At 41.3% G+C, this 22,015-nt stretch overlaps 1 protein-coding gene across 6 annotated transcripts; it reads right to left on the reverse strand.

Annotated features, from left to right (window-relative positions):
• Positions 1–32: 32 nt before the first annotated feature.
• Positions 33–20,592, reverse strand: LOC309379471 (cytochrome P450 2D14-like). 6 transcript variants are annotated; one of them, XR_014172509.1, is made up of 12 exons: positions 20,383–20,591; positions 17,170–17,524; positions 14,433–14,604; positions 13,719–13,871; positions 11,534–11,694; positions 10,281–10,454; positions 9,583–9,724; positions 8,428–8,615; positions 6,109–6,250; positions 3,915–4,036; positions 543–679; positions 33–435 (listed from the first exon to the last, which is right to left on the reverse strand). XR_014172509.1 is itself a non-coding variant. In XM_081928680.1 (11 exons), the coding sequence occupies exons 2-11, from the start codon at positions 17,392–17,394 to the stop codon at positions 373–375; spliced, it is 1,542 nt and encodes a 513-aa protein (XP_081784806.1). In that variant the 5' UTR covers positions 17,395–17,524; positions 20,383–20,591; the 3' UTR covers positions 33–372. The 6 variants fall into 6 exon arrangements, 5 of the variants coding, with proteins under 5 accessions (XP_081784806.1, XP_081784809.1, XP_081784810.1 ...); XM_081928680.1 differs by lacking the exon at positions 543–679; XM_081928683.1 differs by lacking the exon at positions 543–679 and having other exon boundaries at positions 33–388; positions 20,383–20,590.
• Positions 20,593–22,015: the final 1,423 nt, after the last annotated feature.

The raw sequence follows: 22,015 nt of genomic DNA on the forward strand, positions 1-22,015 counted from the left end.
ATGGGAGGGGAAAAACATCACTCAAGACAAAATGACACAAAGCAATAATTATATTTAAAAATAAATAAATACAATTAGTAAATCACAATGACTTTGAAGACTCCCTTCAGACATCTCCATGGTGATGAATTTGCTGTCTTCCCCTGCCACTTCAAAGGGAGGGAGGGAGTTGTTCAAATCTGTAAAAATTCATTTCAAAATCATAGACTTCTGGGACATTGGGATGCATTCTGTTCTTTGGTTATCGAGGATGGGGAACCTGTGAACTTCCACCTTCCCCAGCCAGCATGGTCAGTGGTGATGAGAACTGTAGTATTGCAACCAGAGCTTTTTCTTCAGCTGGAACTCACTGGAACTCAATTCCGACACCTCTCAGGTAGGTGCCATTCTAAGAGAACAAGGGAGGTGTTCATGGTGAGTTCTGTACCTCTTTTTCTAGAAAAATAGCACAGATTGCAACAATGTCTGGAGGGCCACAAGAGATAACAGGATGCCTCTAATTAGAAGAAGCATTCTCTCCTGGGAAAGGGGAGGCCTCTTACTTTGTATAACCCTGCCTCCTTTGGGATGCCATTGGAGACTGAACCTGGGAGATTTCGCATGTAAGGCAGGAGCTCTATTGCTGAGCCACAGCCTGGCCGTCACACAGGATGGAAGGCATCTTCAAAAACGGTTCTTGCTGCAACATAGGCACACCTCAGCTATGTTAGGGCCAATAATTTCAATAGGTATACTCTGAGTAACAGTCAGGTGCAGATTCATAATTTTATTAAAACTAAACTTGTTTTTTAAAAAATTCATTTCTGTTCCATTTGTATACTGCCTGTCTACACTGCTATGCACAGGTCAGTTCTACAAGCCAAAGAAATGGCAAAAGCTACAACTAAGTTCCCACCCTAGACTAAGTCAATGCAATGCAAATATGTTATAATGAAAACTATATACTGTATATAATTGTAAAAATAAATGACAAGTCAATTATAATATTTCATGGTAAAATCAGCCTTCAGAATACCAGCAAAGAAATGCCAAATCACTCCCAACAATTGCAACAATTAATTAATTGATTGATTGCTGCCATTATTGTTTATAATCAATCAAAGTCACAATATGTAAAATATAGAAATATTGGGTACGTTCCTCCTCTTACGTCTGCCACCCCACCTACAATTTCTATACCTGCTTCAATTTACAACAATCATCTAATATTAGCTGGGGAAAAACATGTTTATCCAGTTGATGTGTGTCTTTTTTAAGACAGGAGGGGGTGAGAAGAAAGCAAGGAGAATGTACCAGAGAAAGAAAATGGGAGTGAGGGTGGGAGAGGGAAGGCTTTCCTGAATATATTGCCCCAGGGAGGAGAAGGCATTGCATGGTGAGTTCCCACCCCCCACCAGGATAAATAAAGACACAAGACACCATAATTTAAGGTTAAATGGGCGAATTAGGCCACAACTTTATTGAATTCATGAATGAGAGGCATTGGCTTAGGCATTGGTCCTATCAACTATCCGGCTCCAGCCCATTTGCTGGAGATACGGGGAAGGGTTAACACTATATTGGGGGAGTTTCCTGCCGAGGCATGTGGACTAGGAGCTCCCCCGGGTCACCGCTCGGGGGCGTGCCTTTGGCCCACACCTCCATAGGCTTCGGACAGGGCCACACACCCCGGAGTCCTTTAACGGACCACCCTTCACTCACTGGGGGGAGGTGATGGCGTTCCTCCCTCCCCCACATCCTCTTAACCCCTTCTTACCAATCCCTACTGCCAATGCCGAAGAGTTGTGACGAGTTGCTACGAGGTAGGCGAAAAACCAAAAGGCTGTAAATTGCCAATTGGGAAAAATTCCTACCATGCCCCTTGCGGCGACAGACCGAAGTCCATAGCAAAGTCAGAGACCTACCTAAAGCCTACCTAAAGGGAGGGAGGGTCGGAAAACGTGGGGACTAGCCGGCGAAAAGAGGTGAGCCCCCTCTGCGCCGGCCCTAAATAGGGCAGGCCACGCCCCCCCAGCCAGCCAATTGGCTGGTTGGGGGGGCAGACGCGGCTGGGATTCCCCTGTTCTCGCGGGGGCTGAAACCAGCCCCCGCTCACGTGGGGGTGGGCGTGAAGCCCGCAACCCCATCTCCTGGGCATGCCGGTAGTGGCTTTGCTGCCATGAGCAAGTGAGCAGGAAGCAGGAAAGGGTGTGTGTGTCACCCAGAGGCAAATTTGCCATCCCTCTCAGAGAAGGGGCCCAGACTGCAAGTTTTCATTTCCATTTTTTTTAAAGTAAGTCTCTAGGCCTTCTGGAAAGAAAGTTATGAAACAAAATGTGCAGGCACACTTCTAAGCAATATCTCTGAGAAAAGCCAGTCTGGCTGCTCCTGATTTTCAGTGTTTTTAGCTAATGAGTGAAGTTGGAACTGTGATTGATGAATGAGTTGTTTGGACACCAGGATACTGGAATCCCTTAAGTCCAAAAGAGCAGCTGTCTTCTGACATGATTTTCCCAAAACACATTAAGTGCAAATAGATGTTAAATAATCCTCTCACCCCCTGCTGTGGGAAATACAGAAAGGAAAAACTTTGCAAATCAACTTAGGCAGGTTTCCTGCTGTTCAGGAGCTAAAGACCAGGCACTCATCCAGATTGTTCTCCTGTAGGAGACATAACTACAAGCCCCTGGCTTAGGAAAAGCCAGAGGTGTGGCTGTCCTGATAAGCAAACTTTGCCGTCTGAGTGTTGAGGAAAGTTTGGCAGACTCAGTAGGCAGATACCTCTTGGTTCATGGTGTCGTAGACAGTCATCCAATCACCACCACTGGTTTATAGGAACCCAACTCATCACAACAAGACTTTATTTGGGAAACATTAACAGAATTCGACCATTTTAAGACGACAGATTATATTAGGAGACTTAAATTGCTGCAGTCGTGACTCGAAGGACTGAAGTAAGTATCAATATATAAACAATTTCTACAACCTCTGCCTGGAAGAAATATTAACTGAATGGGGCCTGGTGGACACTTGGCAGGCACTGCATCCAGAAGGCAGGGAATCCTCATAAATCAATGTCACACACAGACCTAATATTAATACCAAAAGGTGATCTTCATCAGGTGGTGAGTGCAGAAACTGGGTCTATAACAGTCTCTGATCATGCACCAGTCTCCATTAACTTAAACTTTGGTGCACTTCCCCCCAGGAACCAAAACTGGTACTTTGACCTTGGTCTTCTCACTTGTGTAGCGTCCAAAGAATGTTTAGCTAAACCTTTGGACCTTTACTTTAAAGAGAATGACTTGCATATGGAAAAAAACAAAATGAGAATATGAGGGAAGTCCAGCGGAGGGGGGGGGGGATATGGAAAATTGTTAGAGAAATATTGTTAGAGGATGTTTACATGGAAAGACTAATAATATTTTTTTTAAAAAAAGAAAATGACTTGCCAGACATAGGCGCCCCAGTATTGTGGAATGCAATTAAGGCTGTTCAAAGGGTTAACTGCATATGTGAGGTGATCAGAAGGAAGAGAATGTATGAACAAGAGGTTAAAATCTCACTGTAGAAATTAAAAAGCTTGAGGTGATATACTCTGGGAGTGCAAGCCAAATATCTTGTAACGCATGCTTGCATTTTCCATGGCTGGGTTTGTCTGTTTTTTGCCCTGACTCTATAACTTTAACAGTTGGTTGATCTTCAATTTTAATTTTTATATGGTTTTATTGTATGGTGTTATGGTTGTAAACTGTGCTGATATTACTTATTGGTATGTTTATTAATACATAAAATGAATAAATGCTTCATGTTCCTGGCTTCTGTAGTTGCTTTTGAGGTTAATGGTTAAACTGTAAGATACACTAAGCTTAGAAATATTATCTAGGAATGGCACAAATCTGGAAAGGGGATGGATTAGCGATTAAGATAAATACTCTTTCTATCTTGGGCCTGGGACAGTTTCTTGGAAAGCAAAAGGTGAAATGCTGCAGAAGGCTGGTGAAGAAGAGGAAGAGCTCCATTTTGGACAGGGGTTCTCCAGGGCATGCATGGCGACCTGTAGGAAAAGAAGACATAGTATTTTGTGCATGAGATCAGGAGGAAGGAGTGGATCGGACTGCACCTATAGGCTCCACTCTGGCCTGCATCTCATGTATTTAAAACCTGGTCAGTATCCACCTCCCCACCTGGTCCCTCGTCGGATCTCCGTCCCCCTCTCTCTCCCTCCCTCTTTTCTAGGCTTTTTGGCTATGCTTGACCTTGCTGGTCGCCATATTCAGAGCCGGGCAGGAATGTGTCCATCAGACTAACCTCATCGCAATACCTCTTCCCTCCTCCCTTTACACTGTAACAATAACTGATGAAATTGCTGCCTCTAGTCTAGCTTTGTTTTACTGTAACTTTGTCAAAGGTCTTGTTATTTACCCCACACAAAACTGCCTTATCACACTACCCACTCCAGACAGTTGGCTGGATCAATAAATAGGTTCCAGAGGTTAAAGGGCTGTTCATCAGTAGGGAGCCGGAGACCAAAGATCTCCATCTGGTGTCAACAGAGAGAACCAAACTGTGGGAGGCAGCAGTGGGGAGGGGCTGGTTCACTCGCCGCCCTTTGCTCTTGCAGTCCAGGCTACAGGGAGGCACAAAATTTAGCTTCCTACGCACACTGGTCCTCGCAATTCTTTTAAAATTTATAGAGTGAGCTGAGCCTACCTAGCTATTATTATCTTGGAGTCTCTGGATTTAATTATTAGTCCCAAGTGGCCAAAAGATTTATATACTAATATTAACCCCTTGAATTTGGATCAGTAGCAAATGAGCAACCAGTGCAGGTCTCTGGACAGAGGGGTTATGCGCTGTTAGGGTCTCTCTCCCATCAGGATTCATGCCACAACATTTTGCTTATGAATCAAGCGCAAAGGAAGCCCCATACAGAGTCCATTGCAGTAATTCAATCTTAATGGCACTAGAGATATTAAATATCAAAAGAAGAAGAGATAACAAGAAGCAAAAGCAAAGTTGCATTCTGCCTGTCCCACTCCCTGAAAAGCTTATCTATCAGGGCGACTCCGCCCCATGGCCATGCTCGAATCCAGATTGAAATGGATCTAAACCTGCCCAGTTAGAAGGGGTGTTAGTGTAAATTAAATATTGCTGTTAATTGCATTGATCGTGCTTGGGTCTGCCTCTTGAGTTGTCCTCAACTGCTTTCTGTTTCGAGTTGGATTGCCAGCTGTGGCGGTCCACCTAAATACAGCTCAAGACTACAAGTTTCTGGCATGACTCCATACCCCCCTTTCTCACCTGAAAGAGGGGTGTCTGTGTGTGTTGACTGATATACAGCCAGCTGCATCCAGCAGCCATGTGTGAGCCTTTCTCTGGTTTAAGTCTCTTTTACTATTTTGACTACAGCCTCCTAAGACAAGGTTACTATACTTAGTAGGGTATAGTATATGGTGCACTAGCATCTCCTAACTTCATGTATATAGTGTGAATAATAATGGTCTTATGGCTATAAAGCACTTTATTTCTAACGGTGTGGCCAAAGAATTTTCTTCACCATCAACTCTGAAATGGCTGACAACGGTAAAGGACAAAGATCCTGAAGCTCTGCTGTGCTACCCTGCTGGTTACACAGGTAGAGGTGTGATCTTAAAGCATGACCACTATTTTCTTAACATGAGTTGGAATGCCACTACGGCCTATATTCCCTGCAGCCACAGAACTGCTTGTCACTGTAAAACACACTTAAAAGGTGCCCAAAGCTGAATTCAACACAGTCACAGACTGCAGTGGTTCTGAAAATTGGCTTATATATTTCAAATAACCACACACAAATATAAACCACTTGTGAAGTACAATCTGAAATGTCTATGTCTTCTCAATATTTTCTCCTTGGAAGGTAGCCAGGAAATAGGGGAAGTTGGTTGTAAAGTATGATCCTGAAGGTTGTTTTTTTATTAAAAAAAAACAAGTTTGAGTCAAAAGTACATACTCTCTCTTCTCAAGGAGCTGACTATGGAAACCTGTTACTCTTGCTTTCCCATCAGGCGGGAAAGAGAAAGGAAGATAACAGGACAGCTTATAATCTTTCCCCTTATACCTTAGCCATTCCTCTCTTGGATTTACCTAGAGAGAAAGGTAGGAAGGCCTCTCGCTTGACAAACTGCCCATTTGCATCCAGGAAGTGTTCTGGGTAGAATTCATGTGGCTTCTCCCACATTGTCTCATCCTTTAGCACAGAGGAAAGATGATTAAAGACGACAGTCTCCTAAAATGGCAAGAAAAACCAAGAGATTAGAATCCACTGCTGGTAAGGCAAGCTTGTGGGTGGCTGGAGCACACATCAGCAGCAGGGGGCCAAGTCCAAGGATACCCAGTGCTGAGTCCAGGCCTGCATGGAGGAGAGAGAGAGGAGGAAAGAGCTTATCAGGACAAATGTGTGTTAACACATTTGGTAAATTTTCAGGAAGTTCTTAAAGACAATTTGCAGAAATGTGGAGAATTTAATGTAAGATTTGAAAAAAAAGACAGATTGAGAAATTCTTCCATTCCCATTACCAAGTCACCCCTCTGATTCAAGGCAATTGTAGAAGAAGGTATGTCATTTAAATCTGCAAGTAATGTGTCTTATGAAGTACCTGTCTGAAATGTACTTATTTACATTTATTTACTTATTGCCTCTACATCCCATCATCATGGCAGCATGCATACCGGTAGTTCTTCCTCCATATCCTCATAACAGGGCTACTGAGGTATTGTAGCACCCTGCTTGTGGTTAACGCTTAGCTGGAATGAAATATTCAATGCAGCAATAGAGAAATTAAAATAATAATTTATTTGTCAGACAAATAAATGAGAGACACAGTGGTATATGATTACCAAAGCTCTGCCCACTCCAGCCCTGATGGTCAGCACTTATATTTCCTCAGCTCAGCCCCCTTGCTCCTCCTTTGGCTGCCTCTGTCCAATCAGCCTGGTTGAAATTCCTATTGGCTGTTTGCTAGAACCAATCATAAAAGATACACCATTTCCTAGTGCCTTTTATGGGAGACAAAGAGCTATATTTCCTTCTATCTATAAATGGCAAACAAGTAGTCATATATCTTACATTTGCCTCAACAAGGCACCTTAATTACCAGCTCACCTCTTGCCCTCCTTGCCCTCCAAAACAGATGGTTAATGGTTTTAAATTTTATTTTAAACAGATGTCAGAGATCTTGGGTTTACATTCTCACACATCATCAATGAAAGATCTCCTTCTTTGGAGGTCTTTAAGCAGAGGCCTGACAACCATATGTCAGGAGTGCTCTGATGGTGTTTCCTGCTTGGCAGGGGGTTGGACTCAATGGCCCTTGTGGTCTCTTCCAACTATATGATTCTATGATTCTATGAAATAAGAATCTAACATAAGAATCTAACATTTCTTACTTTCTAAATCCTTTGCATAATTACATTTAAGCCAATATATTTCATACATAACATATATAGATTTTAGAAGCAAAGGCCTTTTCTAAGTAAAAGGGAACTTAGTAAAAACATTTTCCAAAAGCAAACCCCCTTTTACTGGCCAACTGCTTGTTCCATTAGCTCTCCGTTTAACCTGTGGCTCAAGTCTCTAATGGAAGACACATGGTATTATATTTTGTTAAACAATGAGTGCTTTTGCAGCTTGATTGTATTCTGTAGAGTCAGTAACCTAGTAACCTTTGCTCTCAGCCTGTAATTCCCTTTTTACAACTTTGAGAATTTTGGCTCCTGCTATAAATCAAGGGGGCCCTTGTCCAGGAAGATAAACATATGCCAACCCAGCTGGTCTTCTGCCTGGCATAAAAACATCTTTTAAGCTTATTTTTAAAATACAGGCCTTGATCAGATGCCTCAGTATGTTAGGCTGAGAAAAGGTGATTGGCTCAGCATCACCCAGTGGCCTTCATGGGCCTGAGTAGGGTGCTGGATTCCCTACTCATCTGTGAAAAAACAGAAAGTTCCTTTTGCTACAGTTCCTGGTATTTCCAGTACTACTCTTAAAAGGGTTTTATACTAGACATTTAGGCCTACCAAGTTCTCTCTCCTTGCAATTCTTGACTATGTGACCGTGTTGTGTGATCCTTCTAGGTTGCATTTTACACTAATGGCTGCTGGCAGCATAGAAATTTAACACAAGCTGTTTCTCCGGCATAACATTTGGGGTTGGTTTGCAATGCTGGTTTACGGTAACAGAAGAGGCAACACATTGTGCCTGCTGTGCGGTCATAATTGCTCCCTATTTAAAGCATGCACTAGCCAGCTTTGAGTTAGTCTGTCTCTTGTTCAATTGATGTGTAAGTAGTTAGTATGAATTCCTGCAACTTTTTTTACTTTGCAGCCATGAGTTCCAGTTCAATCGACTTTTGCTACTGTTAGCATAAAGATCTCTCACGTGTGACCACCCTGTTTCTGATTTACCTTAGGAATGACAAACTTGCCAACCTCAGTATCTCTGTGGACCATATATGGCATTGCAAAAGGTAAAACATCAGCACATCGTTGAATTTCATGTATCACAGCGCAAGTATAAGGCAGCTTCAACTGGTCTTCCATCACAGGTGATCGTACCCTGCCAATCTCTTCATCAATTTCTTCTTGGACCCTTTCTGGAAATATTCATTTAGAAATATTATTGCATTGCATATGTGTCTTAATCCTTCCAATTCTTCAAGCATGTTATGGTAGCATGTTGTTGTTGTTTGCATAGAAAATTTTAGCAGCCCTGGACACTCTGCGAGCTTTAAGGCTGAGCACAGATTTGAATCTGGGGCTCCAAGTAGGGGTCTGCTGAATATCCTCCACATAACCCAAATATTGATTCAATCTTTGGTGGGAGGTGGTTTAGTTTATCATTTGTTTATATAATCTATGCAGTTCTTCTCCATTGTAGACATGTACATTTCCCACATCGTCTCAGCTGTTTCAAATTCTTTTATCTTCATTAATCTGCAGTGTAACTAATAGCTCAGTTGATAGAGCATAGATTTGAGCCCCACATTGGGCAAATGATTCCTGCATTATAGGGGGTTGAATTAGATGACCCTCAGAGTACCTTCCATCTCGACAATTCTATGAAGTAACATCAGATTTAGGTGTTCAAATGCCTATTCGTTTGAAGGCATACATACTTAAGGGGCACTCAGCTATTCAGAAGTGGATATATTTGTGAATAAATAAAAAACCACCTTTTTGAAAAATACCCAGATGAGAGCCTATGAGCATCAACATTTAAGGACACAGATTAAAAAAATTATCCAGAGTTAATGCAGAGTTGTTACAAAGTGATACATAGTTAGGACAAAGAAACAGCTTCCAAAATACAACTAAAGTTTTATTAGGCAAAGCAGCTTTGTTTTCCAAGTGCTTGGTTCCAACTGCCTTGTTTCTATTTTGAGCCATTTCATAATTGTAATTTATTTATTGTATTGTTATCCTGGCCTTCCTCCTGATGTGGAAGTTTTGAATCCAAATCAGATCTAAAGCAATTGCACAGCTAACTTGCCCATGAGTAAGCCTTTCAATTGGAAAACCCCATGAGGGATCAGTCTATCTTCCCCAATACTGATCACTTACTCTGAACCTCAGGATGATTGACCATGTTCAACAGTCCCCAGAGTACGGTGGAAGAACTTGTTTCACTGCCAGCCATAAACAGGTCAACAAGGATATTAAGAAGGTTTTGCTCATTAAAACTGCTATCTGGTTTCCCTTTAGCCTGAAGGAAATGGAACAAGTTAGTAACTCACATGGAAATAGCACAATATCATGTCATATTTGTTAGAGAATAGTGTGTACTAATTATCTTTCCCCTTGCTATCAATAGTATATATCTGACCAAAGCAAAGTGAATAATAAAGGAAAAACTGCTCAGTTTCTTGAGAAATACTGCATTTCATAAAGCACATGGCTGTTGAAAAACATGGCAGCCTCATCCCACAGTAACATCTAATACAGCCTAGCTCTTTCTTTGGCATAATTGCACTGAGCAATAAACTCACCAGTTTCAGAGCATAGGTTGTCATTGTCTGGGCATATGAAACAACTGCTTAATGACTGTTTGTTTGTTTGTTTAATTTGTCTCCCATCTTTTTCTCCAAGGTACTTCAGGAGGTGAACACAAATACACAAGCTGATGTCAGGGTAAAGAGTTAGAGGTGTTTACCCACCAGATCTTGTAATTTTACTGGCATGGTTTAGATGGCAGAAATTCTAAATAAATCAATCCTAATGAAGAAGTCCCAGTGGTTCTGTGTCTATAAATGTCTTCCTACCTTATCTATCTCCTCCAGAAATGCATCAATCAAATCTCTTGGGAAGGTAGGATCTCTGGTTTTCTTATGTTCACTCACAATCTCTTTTAGAATTATACTAATATCTCCATAGCGTTTCTGCAGTTTACGATGAGGTCCAGGAAAATAGGACAACCAGGATCCTGCAGCAATAAGCTGGCAGGGCAGAAATCAGAGAAAGAAGAGATATCACAACCTTTTCAGATACAAAAGACATTTAATAAATATTTCACTAGAAGTGAAAGTGCATTCTGATAGGTAGTTCCTAACCAGTCAGTTCTTCATACTGATGGGGAGATTATTCCTTGCCAGCTTCACTCCCATTCCCTCCCTCACATCCACCCTGTGGTACAGAGTTCCAGAGACTGAGCATATCCATTGATAATTAACTTTTCTTAGCCATAATCTGTGGGGATGTTAGGAGATACAAGGGTCTCTGAATAGGCTGGTAGGCTCACATTTAGTGGGAGAAGCCAGCTCCTTCAGATATCCTAGTCCTAAAACATAAAGAGCTTTCAATGTCATTACCAGTTATCCGCCAACTTTTAAAGCGTATATTATATATCTTTTTAATACCACTTAGAGGTTTTATGAAATAAAATAAAGGGTGGCCTTCTGTTAAGGTTTACTCAGAGTAAACCTACTGAGTTCAATAGACCAGTTTTACTCATGTTCTTTAAGTGAGTCAATTCTGAGTAAAACATAGCTGAATTTTGCACCAAACCCATATTTCTTCTTCACACGAAAATGGTAATGCACTTCATCCTATCAAAAGCTTTTCTAACATCTGTCCAAATACTAGTGGATGCTAATTCCTACCATTTACTGTAATCTGATACCTTTATTATATTGTTCATTATCATTTTGCACCCCTGCTTTAATTAATGCTTGTTAGTAGCATATTGACAATTATCTTTTTTAATGAATGGAATTGTCCTTCTAATTTTCTTTCTGAAGTTATTTGTAATAGGTTTTTCTGCCTCTAATAATTTTTCATAAATCACTTTTAACTTTTGATTGCCTATGTTCGTGTTTTAATCTTGCTGTCTTGGTTTTTAGCTTGTGTTCCTCTTCTTTTTTCTTTAAGAATACCAGGTTTTAAAGATATGCTGAAGTGATTGATTCAGATAAGCACCTTAGTGGGGATGCTCCATAACTCGGATGTGGTAGTCACACAAAACATACACTTCAAATGGCTGTTTCCTTTTAATGCCCAGACAAACTCATGAAGGTACCTGGGGCAAATTTCTGATATCTTCCTTCATGAATTCCTCAGTCACATGCATTAGCTTCAGGAATGTATTGTCACTGTATTCAAAGCGGTCACCAAATGCTAGAGTGCAGAAGATATTACTAACAGCCCTGTAGATGAGGATTTGTGGGTCAAAAGGAGAACCTGGATGAGATGTAAGAACAAGGAGAAGATCAGAAGTATGTTGTCATATATTGCCCAATCTTCATTAAACAGCCATTGTTGAGGTTGGCCTTCCATAACTTGCTATCCTCCAGGTATTTTTGGCTTCAATTCCCATTAGCCATAGCCAGGATATGTGAATGTTGGAAGCTGTACTCCACCACCTATAAACTATTTACCCTTTCTATAAATGGGACTGTGAATTCCTGAGATCCTTTGCTACATAACATGGATGTTGTTGTTGGAATTGTCTGTCTCGAGAGAGAATGGAGTGTGCCTCCAGGGGTGAAGTCAAACCACTGTGTTCCCTGGAGCAGAATCCTGAGCAGTTTGCATGGAGATCCTGGGTTGCCCAGACGACAAAACTTGCCTCTTGGTGTCACTGATGTGAAGGAAAGCAGAGCAATACATTTGGCACCAGCCGGCCTGCAGTAGTTGCCAGAAGGGGGTGTACAAAGCACCATCCAGCCATCTTAGCGGCTCCACAGGAAAAAGCAAGGGAATGAGACAGGAATCCAATATCTCTATAAAGAAAAAGACTTGAAAGAGAAGTTGCTGAATTACAACCTATCATTAAACTGAAAACTATGGCGAGGCCTGGTCTTAATAGAGATATTGGATTCCTGTCTCATTACATATGCTAATCATCTGCATACTATCCCTTGCTTTTTCCTGTAGGACTAATTGCAGTCGTTAACAGTCGTCCAAAGGTGTACCATACCCATTGAGTCAATCATCCATCTCCTACTACCCTCCTGAGAAAAACCCCACCCCACCCTCCCACTATATATAAGGGTCTGGTGACTTCTGCTTCAGTGTATCAGAAGAAGTGTGCATGCACATGAAAGCTTATACCAAGAACAATTTAGTTGGTCTCTAAGGTGCTACTGGACATCAGACACACACACACACACACACACACACACACACACACCCCTTCTTGACTGTTGGACCCACTATTGGTCTCATCCATTCAGTCTGCCAGAGCCTGTCTTTGCATGCAATGAAAGCCCCTAACTCACCAAGAGTGAAAGACCCATTGGCTACCCTCACCTTGCTTAGCCACCCATTTGAAGCCATTCCTGGGCTGCGGCCGCTATCGCATGCTGACAGCTTCTAGGAGCCACACACGGCAGCTGAGTTTTCCCCAGCAGAGGCACTACTCCTCTTAAAGTTGAATAATAGAAGTAGGACATTGCGGGGGGACTGGGACAGAGGGGCTGACTGGCTAAAATGAGCAACTTCATATCTCTCAACCACCAACCTCTCCCACTTTCTTCCAGTCCTTTCTCATGACAGCAAGCTCTGAAGAGGACCTGAAAGGGAATCAGCTGCGCTGATGCCAGTACTGCTACATGGAAAATAATTTGAGGTCCCTCAGATTCTGGACTCCAGGACACCTGGTTATAGTGCTTACATTATTTTGCATACTGGATGAGCTAAAGGGTTGCAGAGATGTCCTGAAATGTCCACACTTCATGCTCGGAGCACCAATTCCTTTGCTACCACACAAGTAATTTAGGTTTTCACTCAGTACATCTCATAAAGAGAATTCTAGTCCATGAAAGCTTATGCCATAATAATTTTTGCATTCTTTATAGTGCCACAAGATTATTAGTAATCATTTCACATGCTTCAAAAATTAAATACAGTGGAACCTCGGGTTATGTACCATCCTCCTTACAAACACTTTGGGTAATGAGCGCTGCTAATCCAGAAGTAGGTGTTCTGGGTAGTGAACTTTGCCCCGGAATGCGAGCGGAAGTTGCATGCTGGCAGTGCTGCGGCAGCAGGAGGCCCCATTAGCAAAAGTGCGCCTCAGGTTAAGAACAGTTTCGGGTTAAGAATGGACCTCCGGAACAAATTAAGTTCGTAAACGGAGGTACCACTGTATGAGAAGCTTTGGAGATGGGAGTTAGTTTCTGTATAAAGTATAGAGTGCTCCTCATGCTTTGCATCAAGTGAGATCCCATAGCAGGGAAAAAGTCCTCAGGAATGAGATGTACCTTCTTTGGATTTGAACTCAGAACACAAATATCCAGCTTCTTCAGATACTCTTTTTTCAAGCGTTTTCTTCCCCATCCCAAAATTCTTGAGGGTGGAGACAATGAATCGCCTCTGATCCCTCCAGCCATTGTCGCATGTTGCAAATCCTATTCCTGGAGGATGTAAAATATAATAAAATATAAAATATAAAATAATATAAAATATAATAACATGACAAGTTGTCCAAAGAAACATTCCAAAGTTAATTCTTTGCTTTGCTTAATTTGTTGTTGTTTTTACAAGTGAAGAATGGTAGAGTCCCCATTAAACTGCTGGCCCATTTTTCTGGCCTTCGGACTCGATTGACAACAGCAGAGACTAAACAATGTCTGTTAACTTTCCACTGGGCTGCCTTCCATCTTATGCTGACACACAACCAGCAGATGATAGCTGTCCTGTGGAACAGTATGGTTGACTTTGCAAATAAACCCACAAACACTTCTAGTCTACCTTCCTGTCCCTACTTAGTTGTTTACAGGCAAGTTTAAGAAGAAGAAGTTTCTCAAAAACCTCCTGCCATGTCACATGAATATGCATCTTCTCCCAGGCAACAGAGTCTTTCACTTACCACCTGAGGTGGCATCCTGGCCCACTTGCATGCCTGGTCACTTCCTGCCTGTTTCTCCAACTCTACTGCTTCTTATCCAGTCCATCAGGGTATCAGCTATACTCACCTCCACAATTCTTTCCACGGTTTAGTAGACTGAACAGTGGAACTTCTGGTCGGTCAACAAAGTTCTCAGGGTTTTGTCCCAGGGCCTCCTTTATCGTCTTGAACCCACTCAGGATGACCATATCGCGCCATCCAAACTGCAGAGAGATGACTGGTCCAAACTTTTTTTCCAGCTTTGATCAATAGGAAGGAAAGGGAGAAAATTATCCAGGGGGAAAGGACAATAAAAGTAGGGAAGGTATAATGTTGCAGTACAATATACATGGGAAATTCCAGAAAGCACAGACATATTTCAGGCTTGAGGTGTTTAATCAAAAATGTTTAATCATTTCGCCAGAATATATATACAGAAAGACTAGTTTTCTCAGGGTAGAGAGAGAGAGAGGGAGAGAGGAGCACCCAAGCAAAAATGAACATTTCAATGAGAATTAGAGATACCAAACTACAAAACCATTTAGTGCAAGCTAAGGTATATACCACACTTTGGACAAACAAAATGGCCCCAGCACTTCCCAATTATTTGTCAAACTTGGTCACCCCCAAATTTAGAAAGGCATTTACGCAAGCCAAATTCAATGTATTGCCATCCGCACTATTGGAAGGCAGATACAAAAAGATTCCCCATGGGAAAATCCAAAAGGCACAAACTAATTGCAAGCTTGAAATGTTTCAGAAAAATATTCATTTCCCCAGAATATGTTGTTGTGAGTTTGTTAGGGGTGACCAGATCCCCCTAAATTCTTTAATGTAGTAAATGTTACAATTTAGCCAATTATTTTCAGTATTAAGGGAAGATATCAATGCAGTCCTAAAATACAGGTTATACTGTACTAATTTTCCTGTGGCAGCAGCAACAGCAGTGCTAGCAAAGCCCTTCGCTTCCACCTCTGCCCTCTTTGCATTGCTCTGGGCAGGGAGGAGGTGGAGAGCCTCACTTGGTGGCTTGGAGGCGGCAGGAGTGGTCAGACACTGGGGTTGCTGTTGTGCACGCTACAGACTCCTTCCTTTTGGCTGAGGAGGAGTGAAAATGCACTGTGTAAACAAAGAAACCATTGGGGACTTTTTAAAATGGTTCATAAAAAGACCAATATAACAACGCAAAGCCAAATTTAAATGAAAACTCTCCTTATTACCGTAATCCTAATTCTCTCAGACTAAAGCCACCACTGTATGGTATTAGTGTCCTGGGCAGGGCATTGAACATTGGTAGCAGGGCTGTATCAAAAATAAATTCTCTCTCTCTCTCTCTCTCTCTCTCTCTCTCTCTGTGTGTGTGTGTGTGTGTGTGTGTTTGCCAATCTGCATCAAAAAAATATTTGCACTTGATTTATTTATTTTAATGTGGCAATACATATATGCAATCTTTACATATTGATACGTATACATTATATTTGTAAATTCACATTTTCACATTTCATTATGTACCAACATTTATCCATTTCTTATTTCTTGCCCTGTGTCTTCCCTCCACCCGGGCGTGACTTCCTTGTTATTATTATTATTGAGATTGTAATTTTCTATCTTAATAATTAAACATTCAATCTTATATATCTGCTTAGCTTAACTTTGTGAAATCAGTCTATACGTATCAGTTAATGCTTGTTGAAGCATCTTTTGGTCATGTATTCTTCTACACATTTCCATTCCTGTTTGAGATTTTGATTAGATTGCATTCTAATTGTTGCCATCATTTTTGCTAATTCAATCATTTCAAAAAATTTATATTGCCAATCTTTCAATGTTGGTACTTCTACTGATTTCCAATTTTTTGCAATCAATAACCTTGCGACAGCTTTTGCATATAAAAAGATTCTCTTCCTGTCGTTTGGGATGTCATTTGTTATAATTCCTAAAAGGAATGTTTCTGTCTTCTTACCAATTGTTGTTTTAAACATTTTTTTTTCAGTTCCTCATGTATATTTCCCCAATTTTTAAAAATTTTATCACATCCCCACCATACATGATATAAGGATCTCTCTGATACCTTACATCTCCAACACAGATTCGATGTTAGTTTATAAATTTTAGCCAGTTTTACAGGGATTAAGTACCACCTGTAAAACATCTTCATAATATTTTCTTTGATAGTAAAGCATACGGTGAAATTAATATCTGATTTCCAAAGTTTTTCCCAATGATCTAATGAAATCGCGTATCTAAAATCTTGTCCCACTTGATCATTACTTCTTTAATTTGTTCATTTTTGAGTTCCCATTCAAGTAATAAATTATACATTTTTGATAGATATTTTTTGGGATTGTTCAAAAGTTCTGTCTGGAATCAGGATTCTTCTTTTTGGAAACCTATTTTATTGTCAGAGTTAAATTTGTCATATAATTGATGATATTGTAGCCAGGTGGTACAAAACTGTTTAAGTTCTTCATATGGTTTCAATTGTAATTGGCCTTGCTCTTCCCATGAAATGCTGTTTGTATGTTACCCCTAGTTTTTCCATATTTCTCTTTTTTATTGAAATCATTTCAAGTGGAGCTGCCCACCAGGGGGTCGTTGGTTCACCAATCTGCATCAATTTAATGAGAACAAAAGCTGTAGCGGAATATTGTGCAATATTATGGAGGGGGTCGGGATTCTAGTACAGCCACTACCTGCCCTGTAGCCTTAGGCTGAAGAACAGGTAATAACTAGCTGGCTAACTAATTAAATAATACCAAGAGCTTGGCTAATGCAATCATTCAGTAGCATGCAGTGTCCTCAGAGATGGTGCAGCCAGTACTTACATCTTGAACAGATTTATGTGGGTTATTTACATCTAGCAGTAGCAAGTTCCCAATGAAAGGCAGAGGGGTGGGTCCTGGTGGCCAGCGGCTGCTTCTCTTCCTCCGCTTGACATAATCAAGCAGCAGAGCAAGTAGTAGGAGAGACAAGGCCAGAGCTGGGAGGTTGTTGTGGCAGCAGGAGAGTTGGCTCCCCAGCCAAGAGATAGAAGCCGCGATCCCAGCCATTGGAAGCTTCCCCTTCCCTCCGCTTTGTGTCTCTCCCCAACTCTTGCTCTGCAGACTGGCGGTGTTCTTGCCTCTGCTGGTTTCTCTATTTCACCTTTGTTCTTTTTTATTTATTCTCTGCTTTGAATCACTGTAGGAACATGATGTGCCACTGTTAATAGAGTTATCTTAAAAGGTATGCAAGGGCTTTAAAACTATAAATGAGCAACTGCACAAGGACTGAAAGTCCAGTGTACAAGTGAAAAGTTCAGCTAATGAAATTGAACCTTTGTAGGTCAGATAAGGAAGGTCTTCACCTGATAGGAAGTTGAATTTAGGTAAGTTCTCTTTTATTCTCTGCTTCGAATAACTGTAGGAGAAGGAGATGACAGAGGACGAGATGTTGGACAGTGTTCTCGAAGCTACAAACATGAGTTTGACCAAACTGCGGGAGGCAGTGGAAGACAGGAGTGCCTGGCGTGCTCTGGTCCATGGGGTCACGAAGAGTCGGACATGACTAAACAACTGAACAACAACAACAATAAAAAAGATGGTATCTTACACCATCTAAACTTGCCAATCTTTGTTGGAAGTGTTTTGAGGCAGAAGACTCTCTGATCCACATGGGGTGGCAATGTAAACACTCCCTCCAAAAAGCATTGGGACACGGTATATGAAGAATTAAAAAACCAGAAGGTGTTAAAGAAAGATAGAACATTTTTCATGTACGCAACAACAGCAGCAAGGATACTACTTGCTAAGAACTGGAAAACTCAAGATCTACCCACACTGGAAGAATGGCAGATGCAACTGATGGACTATATGCAACTAGCGGAGATGACCGGCAGAATCCGAGACCTGGGAGAAGAAAGGATTGAAGAAGATTGGAAGAAATTCAAGACCTACCTGCAGAAATATTGCGATTTAGTGGAATGCTAAGAAAGATGCTTGGTTATAAATAATTGGCCATCATTAAAATAGATTAAGAATTGATATTTAAGCATGTGGTTATAGATTTGGAAACAAGATGATAATTTGCTTGACAAAAATTATTAAAGATGTAAATGGGAGCGGGAGACGTGAGGAAGCTCAAGAATATTATGAAACTTTGTTAAAACAAAGCAATAATGTTTATTATTATTGTATTCTTTTTTAAAAAAAACCTTAATAAATATTTATATAAAAAAAAAAGGACAGGAAATGTAAAAAATAAAAATAAAAAAAATGTTCAAATTTACATTCTCTAAGAAACCCAAAGCCTTTCTACTGACCATAGTAGGAGAGGAAATACCTAAGAAGGCTCAGAATCTGTTTTATATGCAACAGCAGCCACAAGAATTGTATATGCAAGGACTTGGAAGAAGGAAAGCATGCCAACAAAAGAACAGCGGCTACTCAAACTCATAGAGTTCGTGGAAGGATCTTCTTGAAAGGAAAATCCCTCATTGAAGCAATCGCTATAAAGAAAATAAATACGAGGAATAATTGGAGTATATATAAAGAGCTTATAGAAATTGACGAAGGAAAACTGGTACTCAGGAAAAGAGAAGATCTGCAGGAATGGATTGTAGGCTGGTTTCAACGCCATTAGCTTCACAAGAGGTTCAAAGAAGATAAACTGAAAGGATTTTTAGAAGAAAGGTCGGAATTCGAAAAAGCCCTACTGGGAAGCAAAGAGAAACTAATATCAAAATATATAAAATTATCCTTGAGTGGGAAACAAAGGATGAATTGATGAAAGCAATGACACACTGGGCAATCAACATAGGTTATAATATTGAGATAACCCTGTGGGAAAGGAAAACAACAATGAACTTATTGGTGTGTTATACCCTAAAGGAAAATTTATTTATTTAGGAAACATTATTTATTTAGGATGCTGTATAGATGGTATCTAACTCTCAGCAAATTCTGTACAAAAAAGGATCAAATCTTTGCTGGAAGTGCCAAGAGATAGAAAACACCTTTTCTCATTTGTGGTGGTAAAAGGTAACGGTAAAGGTAAAGGACCCCTGGACAGTTAAGTCCAGTCAAAGGTGAATATGGGGTGCGGTGCTCATTTCGCTTTCAGGCTGAAGGAGCCAGCATTTGTTCACAGACAGCTTTCTGGCACAACAGAACACTGTGATGGAAACCAGAGCGCACGGAAATGCCATTTGCCTTCCCGTCGCAGTGGTACCTATTAATCTACTTGCACTGGTGTGCTTTTGAACTGCTACTTTGGTAGAAACTGGGATGGAGCAACAGGAGCTCACCACTGTCAAGCGGATTCGAACTGCCGACCTTCTGATCGGCAAGCCCAAGAGGCTCAGTGGTTTAGACTACAATGCCACCTATGTGGTGGAAGTGTAAGTTGGCAAAACAACAACAACAACAACAACAAAAACACACCCTACTGGGAAACGGTTTATGAAGAACTAAAAAAAGATGCTCAAAATAAGTAAAGGTAAAGGTACCCCTGCCCGTATGGGCCAGTCTTGACAGACTCTGGGGTTGTGCGCCCATCTCACTTAAGAGGCCAGGGGCCAGCGCTGTCCGGAGACACTTCCGGGTCACGTGGCCAGCGTGACATCGCTGCTCTGGCGAGCCAGAGCCGCACACGGAAACGCCGTTTACCTTCCCGCTGGTAAGCGGTCCCTATTTATCTACTTGCACCCGGAGGTGCTTTCGAACTGCTAGGTTGGCAGGCGCTGGGACCGAGCAGCGGGAGCGCACCCCGCCGGAGGGATTCGAACCGCGACCTTTCGATCGGCAAGTCCTAGGTGCTGAGGCTTTAACCCACAGCGCCACCTGCGTCCCCAATGCTCAAAATAACTTTCCCCAAAAGACCAGAAGCCTTCTTACTAGGAATAACAAATGTTGATATTCCTAAGTAGGTACTCAATCTCTTCCTTTATGCCACTACACCTGCAAGGATACTATATGCACAAAAGAGGAAAGAACAAACAATCCCAAAATTGACAGAGTACTTAGAATTAGCCAGCAAGACAACAAAAATTAGAGACCTACTTTTGAATTTGTGTGTTTTCTCCTTGCTTTGAAGGCAAAGTGAGGGAATGGGGAAATGCCCTTGCAGTGCAGAAAAGCTTTTTTGCTGGCTTGGGAAGCCTGGAGGAGGAGAGAAAGCTGGGTGTGGAGTTGGAAGCAGAGTTTGGGAATTAGAAGATATGTCTGCTCAGAAGCTAATCCCACGGAATTGCCACATTAAAGAAATGACAGAGCAGCTGAAGTGGGAGTGGGGGCGGGGGCAGGGATTGTGTATAGCAGTGCTTACATTGCTTACAGTGCTAATCTAACTGTGCCTCCTCTGAAGTAAATCAACTGAGTTCAATGGGATTTATTCCCAGCAATTTACGGGTTCCGTGGCCATAGAGGAAACAGCTCTTGCCCTGAAGTAAATCGCTCAGTTCAATGTTCAGTGGAGATTGCTCCTGAATGAGCATAGAATTGCACCCTTAAATAAATAATCTGATTGCCGTCCTTTAATGACTAGAAATTTTATCAATAAGTATTACAGTATCTATAATAAATGTGTTAAGTCTCGTGTTAATGTGTCATGGGACTCTGGTTGTTTTCTGCTATAGTGTAACACTGCTCCCTTTCAGGATAATACAGTGGTACCACAGGTTACATACGCTTCAGGTTACATACTTAACCCGAGGTACCACTGTACTTAATTCGTTCCGGAGGTCTGTTCTTAACCTGAAACTGTTCTTAACCTGAAGCACCACTTTAGCTAATGGGGCCTCCTGCTGCTGCTGCGCTGCCGGAGCAAGATTTCTGTTCTCATCCTGAAGCAAAGTTCTTAACCCGAGGTACTATTTCTGGGTTAGCGGAGTCTGTAACCTGAAGTGTATGTAACCTGGAGCGTATGTAACCCGAGGTACCACTGTAATAGGGTTTCCATCCAAAGATGGATGCGCTGGATTTTATCTGTTTATTTATGTGGTATGCTATCATTCAGAGCCAAAGAACAGCCTATTGGAATATGAGTAAATATTTCTACATGTGCCTTGTGATCTTCAATAAATTGATGTATGAGTGCTTGTAGAGTTTTGTTGAATACTATCCAGATTGAGAGAAAAGTCTCAGGACGGAACACTGTTCTAATTGAGACAAGATTGAGGTTTACTGCGTGCTACACGCTGAGAGAGAATTTTATGAAGATGCTATATAGGTGGTATTTAACACCATCAAAACTAGCAAAAATGTATAGGAATACCTCAAAATGTTGTTGGAGATGTGGAGAGGCAGAAGGCACGATGCTACATATGTGGTGGAACTGTAGAAAAGTAAAGGAATTTTGGGAAGCAGTTTACAACGAACTCAAAAAGATATTCAAGATTACCTTTGCAAAAGCAAACAAACCTGAAGCCTTCCTTTTAGGCATAACAGACATGGATATGCCGAAAAAGGCGAGGAAGTGATTTCTCTATGCCACTGGGGCAGCAAAAATTCTAATACCTAGAAACTGGAAAGGAGATGTAACACTGACTAAACTGGAGTTTGCAGAATTCGCAAAAATGATGGAAAATTAAGAGACTGGACTGAACAAACATTTATGAGGGAACGGGACATGTATACAAAGTATCTCAGAGAGCACTGCAAAAATCTGAACTCGTTGGCAGGCCTGGAGTGACTT

The sequence above is a fragment of the Podarcis melisellensis genome (genome assembly GCF_964234715.1).
Source record: "Podarcis melisellensis genome assembly, chromosome: 10".
NCBI classification, from domain to species: domain Eukaryota; kingdom Metazoa; phylum Chordata; class Lepidosauria; order Squamata; family Lacertidae; genus Podarcis; species Podarcis melisellensis.

Bases quoted from the DNA above. Each gene is read 5' to 3' on its own strand.
- LOC309379471 (XM_081928680.1), bottom strand. From the start codon at position 17,394: ATGGCTGGGATCGCGGCTTCTATCTCTTGGCTGGGGAGCCAACTCTCC. The intron at 11,695-13,718 runs GTACATCTCATT...CATCTCATCCAG, and splicing joins TGAGTTCAAATCCAAAGAAG to GTTCTCCTTTTGACCCACAA. The intron at 4,037-6,108 runs GTAAATCCAAGA...CTTTTCCTACAG, and splicing joins CTTCCTACCTTTCTCTCTAG to GTCGCCATGCATGCCCTGGA.